A 26348-nucleotide genomic window follows, 5' to 3' on the forward strand; every position below is an offset into this window, starting at 1 on the left:
AATCTGCCTACTAAAAGTTGTAAACCAATTAGATAATTGTAACAGGAAGTTTATCTGAAAGGGTTAGATTTGAATCCAGGTTGAGGCTGCTTTAAACCTGCGAGTTAAAAAAATAAAACTTGCATTTGGGAATACTGTCCTGATAGGCAGAAAGTGAGAGGTTTCCTTTTATATTTGAATAGTTTGGTAGCTCCTTCAATATCCAGTATGGATGCGAGTAAAAACAAAACACTAATTTTTTTCTTTCCATTTTAGAAAAGTTCTCTCTACTTGTTAATGGCAAGTGGTTGGTCTGTGTCCCTGTATCTGATCCAGGTGACCCTGAGGAATTTGCATTTTCTCCTGAAAGAGTACTGGCAGTATGTTTTGGGTGAGATTGTTCATCATTTTTAATTTAGCTACCATGTCTCTGAAATTTGTTAATTTGAGTAATATCTAGTATATAATATAATTTACACTTTGGGATTTTATGACTGAATTTGTACTATTGAAATAATGGGATGAAAGCGTTTGTTATTTTGAAGCTAATAATGAGGCAAACACAATGAAAGATAAAGGCTCTACCTAGAATGTTGGCTCTATCTTGTTTCATTTACCTGTTGCATTTTAAACATCTGTGCCTCTGTGTGGGTGGCAAATACGATACCATGTCCTGCATAGTAGCTTTATGATCTTCGGAACTAACTGAACAATTACTTCCCAGCATTTTTTCCTGCCACACCTCTCCTTTTATGAAACTGTTAATATTTAAGGTGCAATTAAAAAGGACAGTAGCATCACCCTAGCATCTTTTCCAAGGTATTATTCTTTGGGAACTTGGATAGTTTAGTGCTAGATATCTTGGCCATATAAGCTAGTGGAAGCCACCTAACAGTAATCAGGAGTATGTCACAATTCATTTCAGTGGGCTTTGCTTTTTCTTACGATACTTAGGCCATTGTAAAAATAAAAAAAAACTTTTTAAATTTACTAAACTTGTAAACTATTGCAAGAAGGAGATTTTGGGAAAATCAGATAGAGAGGAATTTGCACTAGTTGCAATAAACTCGTTTTTCTCATCCATTTAAGTTGAAAGACAATCAGGCAGGCTGTTTTGCAGGGTATTGTCCCCACCCTAACTAACTTTTCCTTCAATCTGCACTACTGTTTGTCCAAACACTAGAGAAAACTGCCTCTCACATTCCCTCCACCAAATATTCATTGTAGAAGGTGTGGAAGTTCACTTCCAGTTTCTTTATCTCATATCTACAGTTTTTGGTCCCTTGCATCCTCCTGTATTTGGTGCTCCTTTTGAGCTTATTTTTGTTTGTTTTTGCATGGTAGACCACTCTTGTCATTTCTAAAACAAAAGACAGGTCATCACATCAATTAAGCAGGGTGTTGGCTGATTTAGTATTGGTGGAATGCAAAGAATTTGAGTATGCAATTCTCCATGAGCCTCCATGAGAATTTTGCTCATGAGCCTGATCTATTCAGAGAATGTTGCTCTGAGCAGTTTAATCTGTGTTCTTGTGGTGTTTTTCCATTTCTTGGTTGGAAAGCTGGCCCATCTTGCACAAGAGAGCAGAACCATGTGAATGGTAAAAGAATGCAGCTTGACTGTTACCATCTATCACCTGCTACAGTCTGAGAAGACTTGGGTAATCTTTACTGTATTTTTCTTCCTTTGTGGTGAAGAAGTACATGATCTGTGTAGTGTCTTAATATTCTGCCTGCACCTCATTTTACCAAGTAGCTTGGCCATGTCTTTCTGCCTTCAGCTTCTCTGGTATATAGCACTCTGCAGCGAAGAAATGATATGAGGCTGTGCTCTCCAGATTATCTAGAGAAGCAGTAAACAGATACATTATTAAGGTTATTTCTTCCTGTGCTGTTAATGTTTCAGGCTATGTGACAATTTCTGGCTTCATCAGCTTTGCCATCTGTTACAAGTATGGACCCCCTGAGGAGGAGAGAAGCATCAATCTGCTAAACTGGACCCTACAACTCTGTGGGCTGTTTCTAATGTATTCTGGGGTTCAAGTAAGACAGGTTGCCCTGGCCTTCATCGTTGTGACTTTCTGCATCAAGAACATTGAAGTGCCTTTTAAGTGGTCGTACACTGTATTCAAGTAAGTTTGAGGTATTTTAGAGTTGTACAACATAGAAACAGGCACTTAGTCCACAAAAACCTTGGAACATAAGGAGAAGACCATCACACCCTTTGAGCCTGCTCCACATTCAGTAAAGTCACGGCTGACTCAGCTCTTTTCTTCATAATCCTTAATTCCTGTACTGCTTCTCTGGGCAAAGAATTTCACAGATTCACTACTCCGAGGAAAGTAGTTCCTCCTCATTTCTGTCCCAATCTCCCTCCAATCTTGAAGCTCTGTTCCCTAGTTTTAGTCTTACTCACCAGTGGAAACAGCTTTTCTTCCTCTATCTTATCTGTCCTTTTCATAATTTTATATGTTTCTATAAGATGCCCTTATTCTTAGGAATTCCAATGTGTATAGTCCCAGGTGATGCAATCTCTCCTCATAGCTAACCCCCTCATCTCTAGAGTCAGTCTGGTGAACTGCCTCCAAAGCCAGTATATCTTTTCTCAAGTAAGGTGACCAGAACTGCATGCAGTACTCCAACTGCAGCTTCACAAGCACCCTGTATAGTTGCAGCATAACCACCTTACTCTTAATTTCAATCCCTCTGTCAATGAAGGCCAAAATGCATTGGCCTTATTGATAACTTGTTGGACTTGCAAACCAATCTTCTGTGATTCATTCACAAGCACACCCAAGTCCCTCTGCACACAACAAGCTGCAATCTTTCACCATTTAAATAATCTGATCTTCTCGTTTTCTTTACAAAGTTGATGACTTCACATTTACCGACATTGTACTCCATCTGCCAGAGCCTTGCCCATGTTCTTAACTTATCTGTCTCTCTGCATCGTCTGCATGATTTATTTTTCCACTCAATTTAGAGTCATTAGCAAACTTTGGTACACAACACTCGGCCCCTTCTTCCAGATCATTAGTGTACAGTATATTATAAATAGTTGCAGTCGCAGCACTGACTCCTGTGGCACACTGCTCACTTCTGACTGCCAACCAAAGAAGTACCCATTTATTCCAATTCTGCCTTCTAACAGAAGGTTTAATAGAGCTGTTAGGGAGGGTTTAAACTAATTTGGTAGGGGGATGGGAACTGCAGTGATAGGACTGAGGAAGGGGAAAACAGAAATAAATCAAAGATAGCCTGCAACAGAGATGATAGAAAGGACAGGCAGGAGATGAGGTATAATCACAGCCAGTGGGGTGAGTTACAGAGCAATAGAGGCGTGGTGCAGTTAAAACAGAAAGCAACAAATACTGGACTGAAAATGTTATATTTGAAGCACGCAGCATAAGAAATAAAATGAACGATCTTGAAATTCAGCTACAGATTGGCAAGTATGATGTTGTGGCCATCTCTGAAACTTGGCTAAAAGATGGCTGTCATTGGGAGCTGAGCGTCCAAGGATATATGGTGTATTGGAAAGATAGGTTAGTAGGCAGAGGGGGGTGGAGTGGCCCTGTGTATAAGAAATATTATTAAATCATTAGAAAGGGGTGACATAGGATCGGAAGGTGTAGAGTCTCTGGGTTGAGTTAAGAAATGGCAAGGGTAAAAGGACCCTAATGGCAATTGTATACAGGCCTCCAAACAGCAGCCAGGATGTGGATTACAAATTACAGCAGGAGATAGAAAAGGCGTGCCGGAAGGGCAATGTCATGATAATTGCTGGGGATTTTAACATGAAAGTGGATTGGGAAAACAAGACCAGTACTGGACCTCAAGAGAGAGAATTTGTAGAATGTCTAAGGGATGGCCTTATAGAACAGCTTGCTGTTGAGCCCACTAGGGGATCGGCTGTGCTGGATTGGGTGTTGTGCAATGGTCCGGAGGTGATAAGAGAGCTTAAGGTTAAGGAACCCTTAGGGAACAGTGATCACAATATGATCAAGTTCAATTTGAAATTTGAGAAGGAGAAACTAAATTCCAATATGTTGGTATTTCAGTGGAATAAAGGAAATTACAATGGCATGAGAGGGGGAACTGGCCACAGTTGATGGGAAAGGGACACTAGCAGGAAGGACAGCAGAGCAGAACTGGCTGGAGTTTCTGCAAAAAAAAAAGAGGGAAGTGCAAGACAGATATATGCCAAATAAGAAGTTGTTTTTGAATGGAAGAAGGACACCACTGTGGCTGACAAGTGAAGTCAGAGCCAAAGTAAAAGCAAAAGAAAAGGCATACAAGGAAGCCAGAGATAGTGGGAAGATAGAGGATTGGGAAGCTTTTAAAGATTTGCAGAAGGAAACCAAGAAGTACATTAGGAAGGAAAAGATGAATTATGAAAGGAAGCTGGCTACTAATATCAAAGAAGAAACTAAAAGCTTTTTTTAAAGTACATAAAGGGTAAAAAAAAAGTTGAGGGTAGATGTATGACCAATAGAAAATGACGTTGGGGATATTGTAATGAGAAACGCAGAGATGGCAGAGGAACTGAATGCGTATTTTGCATCAGTCTTCACTGTGGAAGACATCTGCAGTATACTGGACGTTCAAGAATGTCAGGGAAGTGAAGTTTGTGCAGTGAAAATTATGACTGAGAAGGTTCTCAGGAAGCTTAATGGTCTGAGGGTGGATAAATTTCCTGGACTGGATGGAATGCACCCTCGGGTACTGAAGGAAGTAGCTGGGGAGATTGTGGAGGTATTAACAATGATCTTTCAAGAGTCAGTAAATTCTGGCATTGTACTGGATAACTGGAAAATTGCAACTGTTACTCTGCTATTTAAGAAGGGTGGGAGGCAGCAGAAAGGGAACTATAGACCTGTTAGCCTGACATCAGTGATTGGGAAGTTGTTGAAATCGGTTGTTAAGGATGCGATTTCAGAGTACCTGGAGGCACATGACAAGATAGGCCAAAGCCAGCATGGTTTCCTGAAAGGAAAATCCTGCCTGACGAGCCCACTGCAATTTTTTGAGGAAATTACAAGCAGGGCAGACAAAGGAGATTCAGTGGATGTGGTGTACTTGGATTTTCAGAAGGCGTTTGACAAGGTGCCGCACATGAAGCTGCTTAGCAAAATAAGAGCCCATGGAATTACAGGAAAGTTACTAGCATGGGTGGAGCACTGGCTGGTTGGCAGAAAGTAGGAATAAAGGGATCCTATTCTGGCTGGCTGCCAGTTACCAGTGGAGTTCCACAGGGGTCAGTGTTGAGACCACTGCTTTTTTCGATGTACAGGTTCCCCCACTATCCGAAGGTAGAGTGTTTCTATGAAACCATTTGCAAGCCGAAATGTCGTAAAATGAAGAAGCAGTTACCATTAATTTATATGGGAAAATTTTTGAGCATTCCAGACCCAAAAAATAACCTACCAAATCAAACCAAGTAACACATAAAAACTAAAATAACACGAATGTATAGTAAAAGCAGGAAAGATATGATAAATATACAGCTTATAGAAAGTAGAAATATTGTATGTACAGTGTAGTTTCACTTATCAAAATCGGGAAGACAGCGAGCCAAAATCGATTTGGAGAAAACACGCATGTGCACGTACATGCATGCGCACACAACTGCCTGCACAAGGCTTCACAGTCACTCTCGGGGTAAACACATGTATAAAGCGGGCTTCTTTTTTTCGTAAAAGCAAATCCTCTTTGGTTAGCGAAAACAGGTACTAATATAGGTCTTTTGTAACAGTGAGCTGTCGTAAAGTGAAAGTTTGAAAAACGCGGGCCTCCTGTATGTCAATGATTTGGATTATGGGATTAATGGAATTGTGGCTAAGTTTGCTGATGATACAAAGATAGGTGGAGGAGCGGGTAGTGTTGAGGAAACAGAGCCTGCAGAGAGACTTAGATAGTTTAGGAGAATGGGCAAAGAAGTGGCAAATTCTCTCACTCTCTCAAAGTGTATGGTCATGTACTTTGGTAGAAGAAATAAACAGGCAGACTATTATTTAGATGAAGAGAGAATTCAAAACACAGAGATGTAAAGGGAGTTGGGAGTCCTTGTGCAGGATACCCTCACGGTTAACCAGTGAGTTGGTGGTGAAGAAGGCAAATGCAATGTTGGCATTCACTTCTAGAGGTATAGAATATAAGAGTAGGGATGTGATGCTGAGGCTCTGTAAGGCACTTGTGAGACCACACTTGAGTATTGTGTGCAGTTTTGGGGTCCTTATTTTAGAAAGGATATACTGACATTGGAGAGGGTTCAGGGAAGATTCATGAGAATGATTTCAGAAATTAAAGGGTTACTGTATGCGGAACGTCTGGCAGCTCTTGGGCTGTATTCCCTGGAGTTCCGGAGAATGGGGGGGATGGGGATCTCATAGAAACATTCCGAATGTTAAAAACACTGAACAGATTAGAAGATTAGATATGGCAAAGTTATTTCCCATGGTAGGGGAGTCTAGAACACGAGGGCACGATTTCAGGATTGAAGGACATTCATTTAGAACAGAGATGCAGAGAAATTGCTTTAGTCAGAGGGTGGTAAATTTGTGGAATTTGTTGCCATGAGCAGCTGTGGAGGCCAAGTCATTGGGTGTATTTAAAGCAGAGATAGATAGGTTCTTGATTAGCCAGGGTATGAAAGGGTAAGGGGAGAAGGCAGGGGAGTGTGGATGACTGGAAGAATTGGATCAGCCCATGATTGAATGGCGGAGCAGACTCGATGGGCCAAATGGCCTACTTCTGCCCCTGTATCTTATGGTCTGAATGGTTAACCAATCTTCCATCATGGTAATACATTGCTCCCAACTCCATGCATCCTTATCTTACGAATAAGCTTTTTAAGCAGCACTTTATCGAACATCTGGCAATTCAAGTATACGACATTCACCTGTTCCCCTTTATCCACTGTGCTCATTATATTCTCAAAGAACTCCAGTAATTTTGTCAAACAGGACCTGCCCTCATGAATCCATGCCACGTCTGCTTAAGGGAACTACTTTTATCCAGATATCTCACTTATTTCTTCCTTAATAGTTTTGTAGGGACTCCTTAATTTCATTAGGCAGAATTCATCCAGACTATTAAGGGTTAAGTTTGCTGTGTATGTTATGTGTTACGTTGTACATTATTACGTTTGGGGGCAGTTTTTTCTTATAACGTCGCCATTTGTTTGCTAGTAGTGGAATAAAGTGTACATTCGAAGTAATTACACTTGTGTCGGTTTTTGTCGACACTCCTACAGTTTCAAACATTTTCCTGACTACAGCCATTAAGCTTATAAGTTAGCTGTCTTTTCTCTGTATCCTCTTATTTAACAGTGGCATGATATTTGCTGTCTTCAAATCTGGTGGGACCTGCCCAGAATCCCAGAAAAATTTGGTACATTATCACAGATGCCTCTGCTATAACTTCTGCCATTTCTTTCATTACTCAGGGATGCATCCCATCAGAACCAAGAGACTTGTCTACCAACTAACTAGGGGCCCACTAGTTTGCTCAGCACTACCTCTTTAGTGGTAGTGATTGTATCAAGGTCCTCACCTATTGAATCCATAACATCTCCCTTTGGCATGTTAGATGTGTCCTCCTCCATGAAGATCAGTACAAAATAGTCATTCAAAGCCTGAGCCATTTCCTCATTACTCAGTATTAATTTCCCCCTTCTCATCTTCCAAGGGACTTGCATTCACTTTAATACCCCCCTTTGCAGCTTTATATAATTATAAAAATGTTTACTGGCTATTTTTATATTTTATGCTAGTTTACTTTCATAATCTATCTTCCATTTCTTTACTGCTTGCTTAGTGATTCTTTCTTGCTTTTTGAGGCTTTCTCAATCTTCCAGTTTCTCACTGCTCTTGACAACTTCGTACACATGAGCATGAGTTTGATGTTTTCCTTTTATTTCCTTGGTATTCAAGGCTGGATCTCCTCATCCTTGCTGTCCTTGCCTTGAACAGGAATGAAATTTTGTTGAGCACTGTGCAAAATTTCTTTGAAAGTCTGTCCCACCACATAGCCTGTGTTCCCACTCCTTCATCATCCCATTGTAGTCTCCCTTGTTTAGGGATAATATAAAAATTTTAGATTGAACTGTTGCACTTACCATTTGTATGAGAAATTCAATTATACCATGGTAACACTTTCTAAGAGGATCCCTCATTACAAGTTCATTTTTTTTGTCTCATTGCACAGATCTAATAGACTTTGTAGTTTCAATTTGCAGGAATTTAAAAGAATGGAGGGGGGGATCTCATTAAAATCTAGAGAATATTGAAAAGCCTAATTGAGTGCTTGTGGAGAGGATGTATCCAATAGTGGGGAAGTCTAGGACCAGAGGGCATAGCCTCAGAAAAGAGGGACGTCCCTTTAGTACAGAGATGAAGACGAATTTCTTTAGCGAGAGTGGTGGATCTCTGGAAATCATTGCCACAGACAGCTGTGGAGGCCAAGTCATTGACTATATTTAAAGTGGAGGCTGAGAGGTTCTTGATTAGTAAGGGTGTCAATGGTTAGGGCAATTGTTAGTGAATATATGAACACTTGCTCTGGAAATGGACTTGGTGGCTTTAGTGGTTGTGTGCAGAGGTACATACTGAGAAACAAGCATTTGAATCTTACTCAACTCAGCTTAGCACATGGATGGCCTTATTGTGCCTGCAGTGCAATGCCTTGAGGCATCTTGGGTGTGGAAATACAAAATCAATACTGATCAAAGGTAAATATTTGGTATGTTGACCAATCCTTGGTCAGATATGAGGGACTTTACTGATTGTTTCCTTTTTGGGGATTATCTTGTAGTGCTAACAATTGATTAGCATTTTATCCTTAACATTTAGCATTCTAGAGATTGTGAGCAGAAGATTTGAGAGACTTTAGTGGGTCTGGGATCTTGGGGGGGGGGGGGAAGAGGAGGATTATAGGAGGGACACTTCCTGGATGCCTAATTTTCCACTTTGATCATTTTGGAGGGGGTGAGGGAATTGATCAAAGATAGATCATTTCCATATCTCCATTACACAGGATTCCAGGTGCTTGATACTCCATCCTGGAGGAGGAATATTTAGCTTGTTATGAATATTTCCCAGCTAAAAAATAAATCTGTGAAAATGTTGTGGTAATCATATTTGCATGCCAGTGCTTCCCACAAGTGATGGATTTGAATTGGTGCAAGAGTCTTTGTGTTCTCGTTTGCTTTAGAAAGTAGTTCAGCAGGCAGACAGAATCTAAATCTTGTGGAATTTATCATACTTCGGTATTAATCAACATTCCTCCTTACTCAATTGAAGGGGGATATCCAGAGTTGTTCCTGATCTCTCAAAGTGAGCAGAAGAGCCCCATGTTGTACCATCAAGAGCTAATTGCTGCTGTCATTTAACATGTTGGGTCCCAGACACAATTACATTTATTCAGAAGAGTGAATGCAGTTTTGCTAAAGATTGAGTGGATACTAATTCACCAGTTTCATTTTGGCCAACATCTAGATGGAAAGCTGAAAACTAGAAATGTTGGAATTTTCCTGGCCAGATTCCTCTTACTGTTGCAGAACCTTCAAGTCAGAATTCCTGGCCCAAACATATTAATAACTCAAAGTTTGCACGTGGTTATTATTTTACAAACAATTGAAAGTGGATCCAAGAGCTAAATCACATCTCCGAACTTTTGGACAGAAGTTCAATCCAGAATGAAGGGGCAAGATTCTCCTCTTATTCCGGCTTCCAATGCATCTGGTGGATCGCCAAAGAAGAGAAACATTTGTTTCTCCACTCCATCATTAATTTATTGTCATTGTATCTAATGACAAACCTACCTGGGGAGCTAGCTGGCTGAAATGAGTGGATTCCTGAGGTGCTGCTGCATTTCATTGTTTCTATGACAGATACACTCTTTTGTAGGTTAATACACCTTCTAGGACTGTCTGTAATGCTTTCACTATGCACCCAGTATCTACCATGACCGGAACTGCTACTTTTAGTTTTAAAACCAAAGCATTAAATTGTATCCTGCTATTGTTCCTTGAGTATGTACACCACCACCTGCTGTGATCCATCACCATACAACTACAATACTATGTATTTGCAGCACTGCCTTGTGGGCACCATCTAGTGGGAGACCAAAGTTTGGTGTAAGTTTATGATCAAAGTACATATATGTCACCATAAGCAACCTTGAGATTAATTTTAGAACATTGAACAGTACAGCACAGGACCAAGCCCTTTGGTCCACAATGTTGTGCTGAACCTAATAAATTAGTAATCAAATGGCCAACTAAATTAATCTCTTCTACCTACTCAATGTCCTTTTCACTCATGTGTCTATCTAAAAATGTCTGTCTAAATGTCTCTTTAAAAATATCTAATGTTTCTGCATCTACCACCACCCCGGGCAATACATTCCAGGCACCCATCACTCTGTTTATATAAAAAAAAACTTTCCCCTCACATCTTTGAAATTACCCCCTCTCACCTTCAATGCATGCCCTCTGGTATTAGACATCTCAGCCCTTGGAAAATGATATTGCCTGTCTACTCTATGCCTCTCATAATCTTATCAACAACTATCAGATCTCCCCTCAGCCACTGGCGCTCCAGAGAAAACAACCCAAGTTTGTCCAACCTCTTGTTGTAGTACATGCCCTCTAATCTAGGCAACACTCTGGTGAGCCTCTTCTGCACCCTCCATATAGTGGGGTGACCAGAACTGTATGTTGTCAAACATAGGAGTAGAATCAGGCCATTCAGTCCATTGTGTCTGCTCCACCATTCCATCATGGCTAATCCCCGATCCCACTCAACCTCATACAACTGTGTTCTTGCCATTTCCTTTGACAGCCTGACTGATCAGTAAACCATTAACTTCCACCTTAAGTATACCCAAGGTATACCAAGGGCACTGCAATCTGTGGCAGAGCATACCACAGACTCACTACTCTCTGGCTTTTTTAAAAAAAAACTTCCTCCTTACTACTGTTCTAAAAGGTTCCCCCCCACCCCCATTTTGTAGCTGTGCCCTCTAGTTCTGGATACCCCCAGAACAGGGAACATCTCTCCACATCCACCCGATCTATTCTTATCAACATTCGACGAGTTTCAATTAGATAAACCGTACTCTTCTCAATTCCAGTGAGTACAGGCCCAAAGCTGCCAAACTTTCCTCATATGTGAACCCCTTTATTCCTGGAATCATCCTTGTGAACCTCCTCTGGACTCTCTCCAATGACAACACATCCTTTTTGAGATATGGGGCCCAAATCTGTTGACAATATGCTATGTGCGGCCTGACTAGTGTCGTATAAAGGTGTAGAAATATATTTTTGCTTTTATATTCTATTCCCCTTGAAATAAATGCTAACATTGCATTTACCTTCTTTACCACAGACTCAGCCTGTAAGTTAACCTTCTGGATGTCTTGCATGAGGACTCCGAAGTCCCTCTGTAGCTCTGATGTTCAAACCTTCTCCCCATTTAGATAATAGTCCACACTATTATTCCTTATTATCATACATTTCCCAACACCGTATTCTATCTGCCACTTTTTTGCCTATTCTTCCAACTTCTCTAAGTCCTGCTGCAAATGCATTGCTTCCCCAGCACTACCTACCCCACCACCTATCTTTGTATCATCCACAAACTATGCCACAAAACCTTCAATTCAATTATCTAAATCATTGGTAAATGATTTTATGAATAGGTTTTATATATAAATGAGTATGTAATATTCCCGATGTAGTCAAACTTGAGTTTTATAAAGCTGCAACAGAACTTCCTGAAGTTTGAAGTTTGAACTCAGTGTATCAACTAATAAAGGCAAGAGTGCCATATACCGTCTTAACCACCTTATCGATCTGTGTAGCCATTTTCAAGGAGCTATGAACTTAGACCCCAAGATCCCTCTGCTCATTAACACTGTTAAAAATCTTGACTTTAACCATATACTCTCTTTGCATCTTTGCAAGGTGCAACACTTCACATTTAGCTGGGTTAAACTCCATCTGCCATTTTTCCACCTATATCTGCAACTGCAACCATATACTGCACTGTATTCTTTGTCAGTCATCTACACTATCCATAACTCCACCAATCTTTGTATCATCCACAAACTTGCTAACCCACCCACCTACATTTTCATCCAGGTCATTTATATACACCACAAACAGCAGGGATCCCAATACAGATCCCTGTGGAACACCACTAATTACAAACCTCCAGCTAGAATAATTTCTCTTCAACTACTACCCTCTGTCTTCTACGAGCAAGCCAGTTCTGAATCCAAATGGCCAATTCACCACAGTTCCCATGCATCTTAATCTTCTGGATGAGCTTCCCATGAGGGAGCTTATCAAACACCATATGTAGACAGCATCTGCAGCTCTACCTTCATCAATCACCCTCCATCACCTTGTCAAAAAAACTGTGGATGTAAGAGCTACTGGATGATGGTCATTGAAACAAGTTACCACTTCTTAGGTGCTGGTATAAATGAAGCCTGCTTGAAGCAAGCAAACCCTCAGACAGCTGAAGTGAGAGGTTAAAGATCTCAGTGAACATTCCAGCCAGTATTTTGTACTCAGCCAGGTACACCCTCTGGACTAGTTGCTTTCCATGGGTTTACCCTCTTGAAGGATGTTCTCAGGTCAGCCTCAGACTGAAACAAGAAAGTTGATTGTCAACTTTGAAACTGTGCAGTAACTCCTGAAATGCACTGAGTCATAAGGACTCCAGTAATGTGATTGAGTACCTTTTTATCAATGTAGATTAAGTGTTTCCCTTTTTAGTTGGTTTCATGTTTATTCCAGTTTGCACTTATCAAAGGGGATGGGGAGAAGAGTTTGGAAAATTTTGACAATTGCCATGAGTGTCTCTTGGAAGTTGGGGGGTGGGGGGGAGTGTGAAACTCAAGTTTTCTCTCAAAACACCTAGTGACCTTTCATTGTTTTCTAAATACTCTAATTTTAGGGAAGTGTTCAAATTAAGAGACAAGCCAGAGCCCCGAAGGCTTCTAACTGAGGAGGAATTTCAAAGGCAAGGAGAAGTAGAAACTCAAAAAGCTTTGCAGGAACTGCAGAAATATTGCAGCAGCCCTGAGTTCAATGCATGGAAAGTAGTATCCAGACTTTCAACACCTAAGAGGTAATGCTCTTATTCTATTTAAATCCTCTTGCACTTTTGCTCTCTTCCTCCATCCTAAGAAAAAGGGTGGCACTTCCCCTGTATGGTAGTTAAATGTGCAAGAGCACCCCATGTTCCTGGAAAGTTTGGAGGGGATGTGAGGAAGATTTTTTTTTCACCCAGAGGGGGCATTGGAGCCTGAAGTGCACTGCCTGAGGAGGTGGTGGAGGTAGAGATATACAACATTGAAGAAACAAATAAACAAGGCTATGGGCCAAATGCAATAAATGAGATTAGCATGGATAAATATAATGGTCGGCATGGATACGGTGGGCTGAATGGCCTGGTTCTACATCGAACAATTGGGACTTTGTGAAAATTTGATCAGCTTCCCTCAAATTGCTCATTTTTCCCTTAAGTAGATAATCTGAAAGCGCCCAAAGTAAACAACTGTTCAAGGCCATTGCTTGATCTATTCAGTATACACATGGTGTAAATGTCATGCTTCAAGATGGGACAGTGCTACATTTTTTTGCATCTGCCAGAATTTCACCGTCTAGACTGAAGTTTGAAATCCCCAGTCAGAGTATGTCAGGGAAGCCAGTTTTTTTTTCCAGAAAAAAATCACGCTTCAACATTCCTTGGGTACAGTAATTTCCAGAACGAAGGGCTATAATGGCAAATTTGGATTTTTATCAAATGCAACAGATTTAATTGCCTTATATATTAGAATACAATCAAAGCTGTAGCATGTGGTTTCTTGGGTGTGTCAATTACTTTCTCCAATTTTTCACGTCAACAGACAAGGTGATCTGTTTTCAGGCGAATGTGAACGCAGCTTTTGAAGTTGTCCTTTAGGAGGTGGGTTCAAGTAGATCTGACACTTTTTCTTTTCTCTCTTTCTACCCCTCATAGCGAAGATTTTTTTCCTTTGCACAGATGAGTTTGGAGCTTGGAGTATGAGGTGCAATCACTGACACTAACTTGAATTCTGTCACTCTGTGCATCCTGAGCACTTTGTTTGAAATGTTTTTATTTGGACTGGCCAATTTCAGCATCATGAATGTCCGTACTCTAAGCATGAATCTGATATAAATCTCCTTCCTCCTTGAACATAGACAATTTCCTCTGCCAATTGTCCCATTGTGAATCTTGGTTCTTCCTACAGCAACCATCTTTGTCATCTCAAAAGAGCTTGCTGAGTTCCTCAAACTCTTGAGTTGAGCTTCCTTTCAAAAAAAATATAGGGCTTGGCTCTAAGCAAAAGTCAGCTGCTGACTGAATTTCCCATCTTCACAAAAGGTGTATGTAAAACAGCATGTATCTATAAAGAGATGCTGGATACTCATCAATGAAATGTGATTAAGCTTTGACTTCCAGGTAATTTGACTTTATCAAGAGGTCTATTACCACTTTGTTAAATTATATTCCCCATAGTCAAAGTACCTTGAAACTTTGTAAACTTATTTGGCAGTATACTGCTTTGTGGGAGAGCAGGTCAATAAAGGCAGGAAGGTTTGATTTCCACTGTCTTGTGTGAGAGCTGATCTTGGCACCTCCATTCCCATTAAAAGCAGAGGACACTATTAGCCAGGATGCCTACTTCTGACTCGTCTCCTGTGTTTTGTATTGGAAATCTGTAGCAATGGACATTCAAAGAAGAGAAACATGAGGTTCAGATGTATTATTGAGCAGCTGTACTGTGCTGAGCAGTTCACTGACACTAACCACACTTAGAGGGTGGCTGGTTAAAAATCGACAATATGTTAATTTATACCCTGGGAGAGGAGGAGGGAAATTGATAACTTATGAATAATAGATTTTTTTTCCAAAAGAAAACTGTACTCTTTGTAACAGCATGGAGTATTATGTTGAGAGTTTTGAAAAATATAAAGTGCATGTTACTGACAATACTTCAATTGCCCTTGAGTTTGAAACATTAAAGTGACTGTAGGGTTTGTCTTGCTTGCAGATTTGCTGACTTTGTTCAAGGGGAGTGTCACCTCAATCCTAATGAAATTTATGTTCATGAACAACAGTACGGTCTAGGCAGCATTCTTGATATGGAGGATAACACTGACTTTGGTACTAACTTTTTATGAAAAAGAATATTGACACTGGGACTTGGTGGAAAATGTTCATCATTCTGAGCAATCAAAGACAAGACCTCTTTCTGTGGAGAGGGAAACTGTTTACAATGCTTCTTTTTTGACTCCAGACCTGGATGATCAAAATAAATAAGAAGACACGAACTATTGCTTCAGTACACTTGGCGATTACTTCAGTATGGATGTGATCTTTATCCAGATTGGACCCAAAGTATTGGAGACTGACATTGTATGTATGTAGCTGTCATGCACCCATGGTGCAAAGGTCATTTATCAAACAGCTGCAGTAAGTGTTTTATGTCCCTGAGTTCAGTCTCCCATTGGATATTTGTGTTTTTCTAATAAATAATTGATCTGACTTGATGCACTGCTTGGAATTCAGGAAAGCCAGGAAACGCATGACTACATTTGGGAACAATAGTTTCTATAAAGTGCAATTGGAATGGAAAAAGTCGCATTTAAGATATTCTGGCTCCTTTAAACAAAGGGAAAGAAAAATATTTGGAGATGTTTCCATGGCTTGGTTAACTTTTCACAAAACCATTATTTACCTTTTTTATAATTTTTTAATCAATTTGTTGACTAAATTTGCTGTTTGTAGTTATTTGGTTTTAAAAGTAAATGATTTACTGTTTTTCTAATTATTTTAATGCTCTCTCCTTTGTACTTTGACATTACAATTGTGTGGCTGAATATGTAAGTATTAACTATATTAACTGAGGAGTTGCAAATTAAGTTATGTCATACCAAAGTCCATGAGACTTTGGTAATTTGCATCTATGCAAAGAACACCTTCTATGATCAAAACTTTGTTTTTCAAATAGAAGTACAGTATAAATAATATTTTATTTTGCCCTGTTTAGTGCAATTTTATCTTATCAGGAGTTCTGTGCATGATGGTACACCAATCTGTCTCATAGATGTATTGTCCATTCTTATTGCTTCAAAACAAGGGAGCATTAATTATCTGTACCAAATTGCATTATCTGTTCTTGCCAAGCAGATGGAAGAATGAAAGAATAGCTGAAACCAAAAATAAAATTATTTTCTGTCCCATTCTCTCTAAGTGTGTATATCAGAACCATGGTCATCTTTGCCTCAATAGTTGACATATGTTTATGTAACTTTTTATGATTATTGGCATCTTTTGCACTGTCGCTCCACCCTCTGCTTTGACTTCAATGTAATGGAAATACAAACGTGAATGGAAACTTAACCCTGTGCTCCATTCTTTAAACAGTATTACCAGAGGGCATTTTCCTTGCTACTCATTCTATAGTGAGGCTGCTGCTTGATGGGAAAGAAAGCACTGTTGCTGCAAATCAGAATCTTTCATTTTAGGACTGATAGATCCTTGGGAGACGAAGAGGGGCAAAGGAATCTTGATCTCGTTTTCAAAATTAAAATCTCTAATTAAAATCCCAGTATCCAAATGGAGCCTATCTGAACTCATATTTGCACTATTACCTCTGAGTTAGCTGAGCAATATGGGAGTATTTGCATTACAGTCATTGATATTGTTAAATGTCTTTACCATGATCTGAGACTGATAGGGATGCTGTATATCAAGGGGCTCACTAATAAGAAAGGCTAACATGAAATGGAGTCTTCATTTACAGCTACGGTACACTCAAGCCTCATTCTAACCTTTATTTGCAGTTAAAGGTGGCGCTACTCTTCCAGCTTTGTCCATCCATGCTGCCTTACCATATAAACCATATAACAATCACAGCACGGAAACAGGCCATCTCGGCCCTCCTAGTCCGTGCCGAACTCTTAATCTCACCTAGTCCCACCTACCCGGACTCAGCCCATAACCCTCCATTCCTTTCCTGTCCATATACCTATCCAATTTTACCTTTAAATGACACAACTGAACTGGCCTCTACTACTTCTACAGGAAGCTCATTCCACACAGCTATCACTCTCTGAGTAAAGAAATACCCCCTCGTGTTTCCCTTAAACCTGCCCCCTAACTCTCAAATCATGTCCTCTTGTTTGAATCTCCCCTACTCTCAATGGAAGCAGCCTATTCACGTCAACTCTATCTGTCCCTCTCAAAATTTTAAATACCTCGATCAAATCCCCCCTCAACCTTCTACGCTCCAATGAATAGAGACCTAACTTGTTCAACCTTTCTCTGTAACTTAAGTGCTGAAAACCAGGTAACATCCTAGTAAATCGTCTCTGCACTCTCTCTAATTTATTGATATCTTTCCTATAATTCGGTGACCAGAACTGTACACAATATTCCAAATTTGGCCTTACCAATGCCTTGCACAATTTTAACATTACATCCCAACTTCTGTACTCAATGCTCTGATTTATAAAGGCCAGCGTTCCAAAAGCCGCCTTCACCACCCTATCTACATGAGACTTCACCTTCAGGGAACTGTTATTCCTAGATCTGTCTGTTCCACTGCATTCCTCAATGCCCTACCATTTACCCTGTATGTTCTATTTGGATTATTCCTGCCAAAATGTAGAACCTCACACTTCTCAGCATTAAACTCCATCTGCCAACGTTCAGCCCATTCTTCTAACCGGCATAAATCTCCCTGCAAACTTTGAAAACCCACCTCATTATCCACAACACCTCCTACCTTAGTATCATCAATATTGTAATATTTTACAAATGGTAAAATATTCATATGGGTAACAAACCCACCCTCCAACTTGAGCATCAATATCCTTGCGGGCAGGTTTGCTAGAACTGTTTGGGAGGGTTTAAACTAATTTGGCGGGGGGGTGGGATAGTTGGTTTACAAACAGGCGGTGTATAGTGAGACTGCTATCAAGTGGCTGTTGATAGGGCAAAATTGCACTCAACGGGATGAGTTGCAGTGTAATGGGGACAAAATCGAAAAGGGTGATGAATATAGGACTAAGGGTGCTATATTTGGATATGCGCAATATACAAAATAAGGTAGGTGCTCTTGTAGTGCAGTTAAATTGGCGGGTAAGGCATTGTGGACATCACTAGTTGTGGTTGTAAGAATAGAGTTGGGAGCTTAACATCCAAGGATACATATTGTATTGAAAGGACAGGCTGGTAGGCAGAGGGGGTTAGCGTGGCTCTGTTGGTAAAACATGAAATCAAATCCTTAGACGTGGCATAGGACCAAAAGATGTAGAATCATTGTGGGTAAAATTAAGGAACTGCAAATGTAAAAACTCCCTGATGGGAGTTATATACAAGCCTCTGAACTGTAGCAGGATGTGTGCTCCAAATTACAACAGGACATAGATAAGGCATGTCAAACGAGCAATGTTATGATAGTCATGGGGCATTTCAATATGCAAGTAGAATGGGAAAATCATGTTGGAGCTGATTTTGGATCATGAGAGAGAAAATTTGTAGAATGCTTACAAGATAGCTTTTTAGAGCAGCTTGTAGCTGAGCCCACAAGGAGATTGGCTATACTGGAATGGGTGTGGTGTAATGAAATAGATTTGATTAGGGAGCTTAAGGTAAAGGGACCTTTAGGAGACAGTGATCATAATATAGAATTTACCCTGCAATTTGAGAGAGAGAAGCTAAAGTCAGATGTATCAGTATTACAGTGGAGTAAAGGGAATAACAGGCATGAGAAGGAGCTTGCCAAAGTTGATTAGAAGGTGACATTATCAGGGATGATGGCAGAGCAGCAATAGCTGGAGTGTCTGGGAGAAATTCAGAAGGTTCAGGATAGATACATCCCAAAGAAGTAGTTGTTTTCTAAAGGCAGGATGTCATAACTGTGACTAACAGGGGAAGTCAAAGCCAACATAAAGCAAGAGAGATGGCATATAATAGATTAAACATTAGTGGGAAATTAGATGATTGGGAAGCCAACAGAAGACAGCTAAAGAAGCCATAAGGAGCAAAAAGATGTAATATGAAGGAAAGCTAGCTGGTAGTACCAAAGAGGATACTAAAAGATTTTTCAGATATGTAAAGAGTAAAAGAGGCGAGAGTAGACTGCTGGAAAAAAGATGCTGGGGAGATAGTAACAGGGGACAAGGAAATAGCAGATAAACTGAAGTAAGTACTTTGCATCAATCTTCAGTGTGGAAGACATGAGCAGTATGCTGGAAGTTTGAGACTGTTGGGAGAGACGTTTGTGCAGTTGCCATTACTAGGGAGAAAGCGCTTGGGTAGCTAAAAAGGTCTGAAAGTAGATAAGTCAACTGGACCAAATGGACTACACCACAGGGCTCTAGAAGAGTTAGCTGAAGAGATAGTTGATGCATTAGGAATGATCTTTTAAAAACTGATAGATTCTGGTATTGTTCTGGAGGACTGGAAAATTGCAAATATCACACCACTCTTCAATAAGGGAGAGAGGCAGAAGAAAGGAAATTATAGGCCAGTGTGTCTGACCTCAGTGGTGAGAAGATGTTGGAGTTGATTGATAAAGTTGAGGTTTTGGAGTACTTGGTGGCACATGATAAAAGAGGCTGAAGTCAGCATGGTATCCTCATGGGAAAATCTTGCCTGACAAATCTGTTGGAATTCTTTGAGGAAATAACAAGCAAGATAGACAAAGAAGAATCAGTGGATGTTGTATACTTGGATTTTCAGAAGGCCTTTGACAAGGTGCTGCACATGAGGCTGCTTAACAAGATATGAGCCCAGGGTATTACAAGAAAGGCACTAATATGGATAGAGCAGTGGGCTGATTGGCTGCTGGTGACTTAGAGGTGTTGGGGCTGATTCTTTTTATGTTGGATAACAAAATTGCAGGATCCTCTTTTGAGTCAGTATGGGTGGAACTCAGGAACAGGAAGTAGAGCAGTTACTCTACTGGGGGTATTCTATAGGCCCCCTGGTAGCAGCAGCGATACTGAGGAGCAGATTGGGAGGCAGATTTTGGAAAGGTGCAAAAATAACAGGGTTATTATCATGGGTGACTTTAACTTCCCTAATATTGATTGGCACTTGATTAGTTCCAAGGGTTTAGATGGGGCAGAGTTTGTTAAGTGTGTCCAGGATGGATTCCTGTCACAGTATGTTGACAGACCGACTAGGGGGAATGCCATACTAGATCTAGTATTAGGTAACAAACCAGGTCAGATCACAGATCTGTCAGTGGGTGAGCATCTGGGGGACAGTGATCACCGCTCCCTGACCTTTAGCATTATCATGGAAAAGGATAGAATCAGAAAGGATAGGAAAATTATGAGGCTATAAGGCTAGAACTTGCGGGAGTGAACTGGGATGATGTTTTTGCAGGGAAATGTACTATGGACATGTGGTTGATGTTTAAGGATCTCTTGCAGGATGTTAGGGATAAATTTGTCCCGGTGAGAAAGATAAAGAATGGTAGGGTGAAGGAACCATGGGTGACAAGTGAAGTGGAAAATCTAGTCAGGTGGAAGAAGACAGCATACATGAGGTTTAGGAAGCAAGGATCAGATGGGTCTATTGAGGAATATAGGGTAGCAAGAAAGGAGCTTAAGAAGGGGCTGAGAAGAGCAAGAAGGGGGCATGAGAAGGCCTTGGCGAGTAGGGTAAAGGAAAACCCCAAGGCATTCTTCAATTAAGTGAAGGTAGGACTGATTAGAGATAAAAGTGGGAAGATGTGCCTGGAGGCTGGAAGTGAGTGAGGTCCTCAATGAATACTTCTCTTCGGTATTCACCACTGAGAGGGAACTTGGTGACGGTGAGGACAATGTGAATGAGGTTGATGTTCTGGAGCATGTTGATATTAAGGGAGAGGAGGTGTTGGAGTTGTTAAAATACATTAGGACGGATAAGTCCCCGGGGCCTGATGGAATATTCCCCAGGCTGCTCCACGAGGCAAGGGAAGAGATTGCTGAACCTCTGGCTAGGATCTTTATGTCCTCGTTGTCCACGGGAATGGTACCAGAGGATTGGAGGGAGGCGAATGTTGTCCCCTTGTTCAAAAAAGGTAGTAGGGATAGTCCAGGTAATTATAGACCAGGGAGCTTTATGTCTGTGGTGGGAAAGCTGTTGGAAAAGATTCTTAGAGATAGGATCTATAGGCATTTAGAGAATCATGGTCTGATCAGGGACAGTCAGCATGGCTTTGTGAAGGGCAGATCATGCCTGATAGAGTTCTTTGAGGAGGTGATCAGGCATATAGATGAGGGTAGTGCAGTAGATCACATCTACATGGATTTTAGTAAGGCATTTGACAAGGTTCCACACGGTAGGCTTATTCAGAAAGTCAGAAGGCATGGGATCCAGGGAAGTTTGGCCAGGTGGATTCAGCATTGTCTTGCCTACAGAAGGCAGAGGGTCATGGTGGAGGGAGTACATTCAGATTGGAGGGTTGTGACTAGTGGTGTTCCACAAGGATCTGTTCTGGGACCTCTATTTTTTGTGATTTTTATTAACGATCTGGATGTGGGGGTAGAAGGGTGGGTTGGCAAGTTTGCAGACGATGCAAAGGTTGGTGGTGTTGTAGATAGTGTAGAGGATTGTCAAAGATTGCAGAGAGACATTGATAGGATGCAGAAGTGGGCTGAGAAGTGGCAAATAGAGTTCAACCCGGAGAAATGTGAGGTGGTACACTTTGGAAGGACAAACTCCAAGGCAGAGTACAGAGTAAATGGCAGGATACTTGGTAGTGTGGAGGAGCAGAGGGATCTGGGGGTACATGTCCACAGACCCCTGAAAGTTGCCTCACAGGTAGATAGGGTAGTTAAGAAAGCTTATGGGGTGTTAGCTTTCATAAGTCGAGGGATAGAGTTTAAGAGACGCGATGTAATGATGCAGCTCTATAAAACTCTAGTTAGGCCACACTTGGAGTACTGTGTCCAGTTCTGGTCGCCTCACTATAGGAAGGATGTGGAAGCATTGGAAAGGGTACAGAGGAGATTTACTAGGACACTGCCTGGTTTAGAGAGTATGGATTATGATCAGAGATTAAGGAAGCTAGGGCTTTACTCTTTGGAGAGAAGGAGGATGAGAGGAGACATGATAGAGGTGTATAAGATATTAAGAGGAATAGACAGAGTGGACAGCCAGCGCCTCTTCCCCAGGGCACCACTGCTCAGTACAAGAGGACATGGCTTTAAGGTAAGGGGAGGGAAGTTCAAGGGGGATATCAGAGAAAGGTTTTTCACTCAGAGAGTGATTGGTGCGTGGAATGCACTGCTCGAGTCAGTGGTGGAGGCAGATACACTAGTGAAATTTAAGAGACTACTAGACAGGTATATGGAGGAATTTAAGGTGGGGGTTTACATGGAAGGCAGGGTTTGAGGGTCGGCACAACATTGTGGGCTGAAGGGCCTGTAATGTGCTGTACTATTCTATGTTCTATGATGGCTTTATGGTCAAGTTTGCAGTTGTTACGAAGATAGGTGGAGGAGCAGGTACTAATTGAGGAATCATAGAGGCTGCAGAAGGACCGATTAGGAGAGTGGGTAAAGAATTGTCAGGTGGAATAAGGTGTTGGGAAGAGTATGTTCATGCACTTTGGTTGAAGGAATAAAAGAGTACACTTTTCTAAATGGAGAGAAAATTTAAAATTCTGAGGTGCAAAGGGACTTAGGAGTCCTTGTGCAGGATTGCCTAAAGGTTAATTTGCAGGTTGAGTCGGTGGTGAGGAAGGCAAATGCAATGTTAGCATTAATTTTAAGATCTAGAATATAAAACCAAGGATGTAATGCTGAAACTTTATGAGGCATTCGTGAAGCCTCACTTGGAGTATTGAGAGCAGTCTTGGGCCCCTTATCTAAGAAAGGATGTATTGACATTGGAGAGGGTTCAAAGGAGGTTCACAAAAACAATTCTGGAATTTAAAGCCTTATTACATGAGGAGTGTTTGGTTCTGGGCCTGTACTCGCTGGAATTTAGAAGAATGAAGGGGGATCTCATTGAAACCTATTGAATGTTGATAGGGTGGATGTTGAGAGGATATTTCCTGTAGCGGGTAAGTCTTGGAACAGAGGGCACAGCCTTATTATAGAGGGACGTCCATTTGGAACAAAGATGAGAAGGAATTTCTTTAGCTAGAGGATGGTGAATTTGTGAAATTCATTGCTACTGGTGGCAGTGGAGGCCAAGTCATTGTATTTAAAGGGGAGTTAGATTCTTGATTAGTCAGGGTGTGAAAGGTTACGGGGAGAATGGGGTTGAAAGGAAATGAATCAGCCATGGTCAAATGTTGGAGCAGACTTGATGGGCTGAATGGCCTAATTCTGCTCCAATGTCTTACGATATTATGTGGATTTTAATAAGATTGATTTTGATTCAGGTGTAAAAGTAATTGGCTATGCAACAACCAGACACTGTCACAATAAGGGGAGTTTAAACTAGCCAAACCTTAGGCCACTGGGATAAACTTTATAAAATGGATGTTTAAATATATGAATATCCTTATTTTACAGTATTCAGTTTTATTAGCATTTTGAATTGTAATAAACATATCAGGAAAATATCTTTAATGTACTTTTTCATGAGTGGGGTTGTGGTTGTGAATGGGGTGTTCTGTGTTTGATTTGGATGAGACGGAGGATTTTTGTATTGTTTGGATGCAGGGTCTGTGGTTAGGTGACATGTCTGCCTTCTCATGTAGGGAATGCCAGAGCTTTCCAAATCCAAACTTTATTTTCCTCTTGGTGAAACAAAGTATATTGTCAATTACAATAGACTATGGGCACAACATTCCTGCGACACTAACTCCTATATGCCTTGTGTCCAAAAGGCAGTTTGGGTGATGGTTTTAAAAAGCTGGAACCCAACACTATGATGTAAAATTCCAGAGGGTTACATGTTATATACCTTGCATAGCAAGGCATGGTAGTGTAGGGCTAGCATAATGCTTTACACCACCAGCTGCTGTCTGTAAATAGTTAGTATGTTCTCCCCATTATGACATGGGTTTGCTCTGGGTGTTACAGTTTCCTCCCACTTCCCAAAGATGTACGTAAGGAATGAGTCTTTTGGGGTCATCTACTTTATCCAGTGCTCCTGGTGTGGCTGCCTGTATATTGATGAGACCTGACGTAGATTGGGAGACCGCTTTGCCGAGCACCTACACTCCGTTTGCCAGAAAGGGCGGGATCTCTAAATGGCCACTCATTTTAATTCCACTTCCCATTCCTATTCCGACATGCCAGTTCATGGCCCCTACTGCCATGATAAGGCCACACTCAGGTTGGAGGAGCAACACCTTATATTCCTTCTGGGTAGCCTCCAACCTGATAGCATGAACATTGATTTCTTGAAATTCTGGTAATGACCCCCCCCCCCCCATCTTATCTCCTTACCTGCCCACCTCCTCCCTCTGGTGCTCCTCCACCTTCCCTTCATGGACTTCTGCCCTCTCCAATCAGATTCCCCCTTGTCCAGCTCTTTATCTCTTTCATCAATCAACTTCCCAGCTCTTTACTCCTCCCCCCCCCCCCTTACTCCTCATCTCTTTTTTTCCATTTCTGATGAAGGGTCTGGAAATGTTGACTGTTTACTCTTTTCCATACATGCTGTCTGGCCTGCTGAGTTCCTCCAGCACTTGTGTGTGTGTGTGTTGCTTAGATTTCCAGCATCTCAGATTTTCTCTTGTTTGTGGAAGGAATTGCTGTGTTGTTGGCGATGATCTTTGTTCTTATTTTCTAAGGACTTTGTGGCTCTCGTGTACTCTCCATAGTACCATACTGAATCATCCAACTCCACTTTGAGCAGTCAGGAAGCAACGGTTCCAAGAAATCTGGAGATATTTAATTTCAAGGTGCCTTTGAGCACATCCTTGAGTCTAATCTTTTTCTCTGTCCTCCCAATTGAACTTTGAATGGAATGTCTGCTTCGGGAAGCTGGAGTTAGATATGCAAGTAATGTAGCCTGCTCTTTGTAGTTGACTGAATGTAACTAGGGTTGAGTGCAGGAGAGATTGGCCTGGGGAAGGACACTGCTGTTTTGCTTATTCTACAACATCTAATGCAGATCATAAACATAAGAAAATCTGCAGATATTGGAAGTCTAACATAATACACCCAAAATGCTGGAGGAACTCAGCAGGTCAGGCAACATCCATGGAAATGAATAAACAGTTTCAAGTTTGAGACCTTTTTTCAGCACTGGAAAAGAAGGGGGAAATGCCAGAATAAAAATGTGGGGGAGAGTAAGGAGGAGAGCTATAAAGAGATGGGTGAAGCCAGTTGGATAGGGAAGAGTGGACCATAGAAGAAAGGAAAGGAAGTGCACTAGGGGGAGATGCTAGGCAGGTGAGAAGAGGTAAAAGATCAGAGTGAGGAATAGAAGAAGATGGATTTTTTTTTATATTGGAAGAGAAATTGATGTTGATATCATCATCAGGTTGGAGGCTGAGGAATATGCTCTTCCACCCTAAGAGCGACCTCATCGTGGCAGGAGGTACAGTACTCAACCAACATGTCAGAACGGGAATTAAAATAGATGCCCAGCAGGAAATTATGCTTTTGGTGGCTGGAGTGGAGGTGCTCGACAAAGCAGTCTCCCAATTTATGATGGGTCTTATCGTAGAGGAGGCCACATCAGGAACACTGGATACAATAGATGACCCCAAACAGATTTGCAGCTTAAGTGTTGCCTCACCTGGAAGGATTGTCTGATGCAGATACTATTTATGCTACAGTTGCAGAATTGGCCAACAACTAGTCATCCCTATTTGCTCTCTGAAGGGAGCAATGATGGCCCTTTGGAATGAATAATCTGTATGGATGGCATGCAAAATCTTGGTACGTGTAACAACAAACCAGTCTACAATTTTGACTTGTGCCAAGACTGCTCGAAAGTGATATAAGTTTAAACTTCCAGGATATTGGAAGCAAAAGGCGAGAAAGGTATAATTTGCACTTTAGAGAACTGACAAGACTGCGGTGCCAGGTGCCTACAGTTGTGGCTATAGGAAAACCTTGGGTGAGTATTATGTTTCGTAAATTGTATGCACCCGAATCAATATGCACTAGTACTGCATATTTAAACTTGATGGCAGTAAATACAATGGATTACTTGGAAACTTATATGAAAGGTGTTTTCTAATATTTAGCAATGAATGGCTTGCTGAACTTCAAATGACGAATTCCTTCAAGACCCCGTAGAACGCCACAGCTAACGCCATCCAGCAACCTCCTGTAGGACTGCAGTCCGGGCGACAACAGCGCGTGGAAGGCTTTGTTCTCCAGGATGACGTCGTTCCGGTTCACACCGGAA

The 26348-nt window shown here is 41.1% G+C and overlaps 1 protein-coding gene across 2 annotated transcripts in view; it reads left to right on the forward strand.

The window, feature by feature from the left end:
* Window positions 1-16424, forward strand: part of nemp1 (nuclear envelope integral membrane protein 1) — a 47416-nt gene extending 30992 nt beyond the window's left edge. Inside the window, exons 6-10 of one of the 2 annotated variants that reach the window (XM_059956336.1) lie at window positions 256-370; window positions 1886-2111; window positions 12948-13121; window positions 13903-13961; window positions 15073-15205. In XM_059956336.1, the coding sequence (XP_059812319.1) occupies window positions 256-370; window positions 1886-2111; window positions 12948-13121; window positions 13903-13945 (558 nt within the window). In that variant the 3' untranslated portion in view covers window positions 13946-13961; window positions 15073-15205. Of the gene's footprint in view, window positions 1-255; window positions 371-1885; window positions 2112-12947; window positions 13122-13902; window positions 13962-15072 lie in introns of both variants that reach the window. The other variant, XM_059956335.1, reaches the window with a different exon arrangement.
* Window positions 16425-26348: the final 9924 nt, after the last annotated feature.

Source organism: Hypanus sabinus, chromosome X1, assembly GCF_030144855.1.
Source record: "Hypanus sabinus isolate sHypSab1 chromosome X1, sHypSab1.hap1, whole genome shotgun sequence".
Taxonomy (NCBI): Eukaryota; Metazoa; Chordata; class Chondrichthyes; order Myliobatiformes; family Dasyatidae; genus Hypanus; species Hypanus sabinus.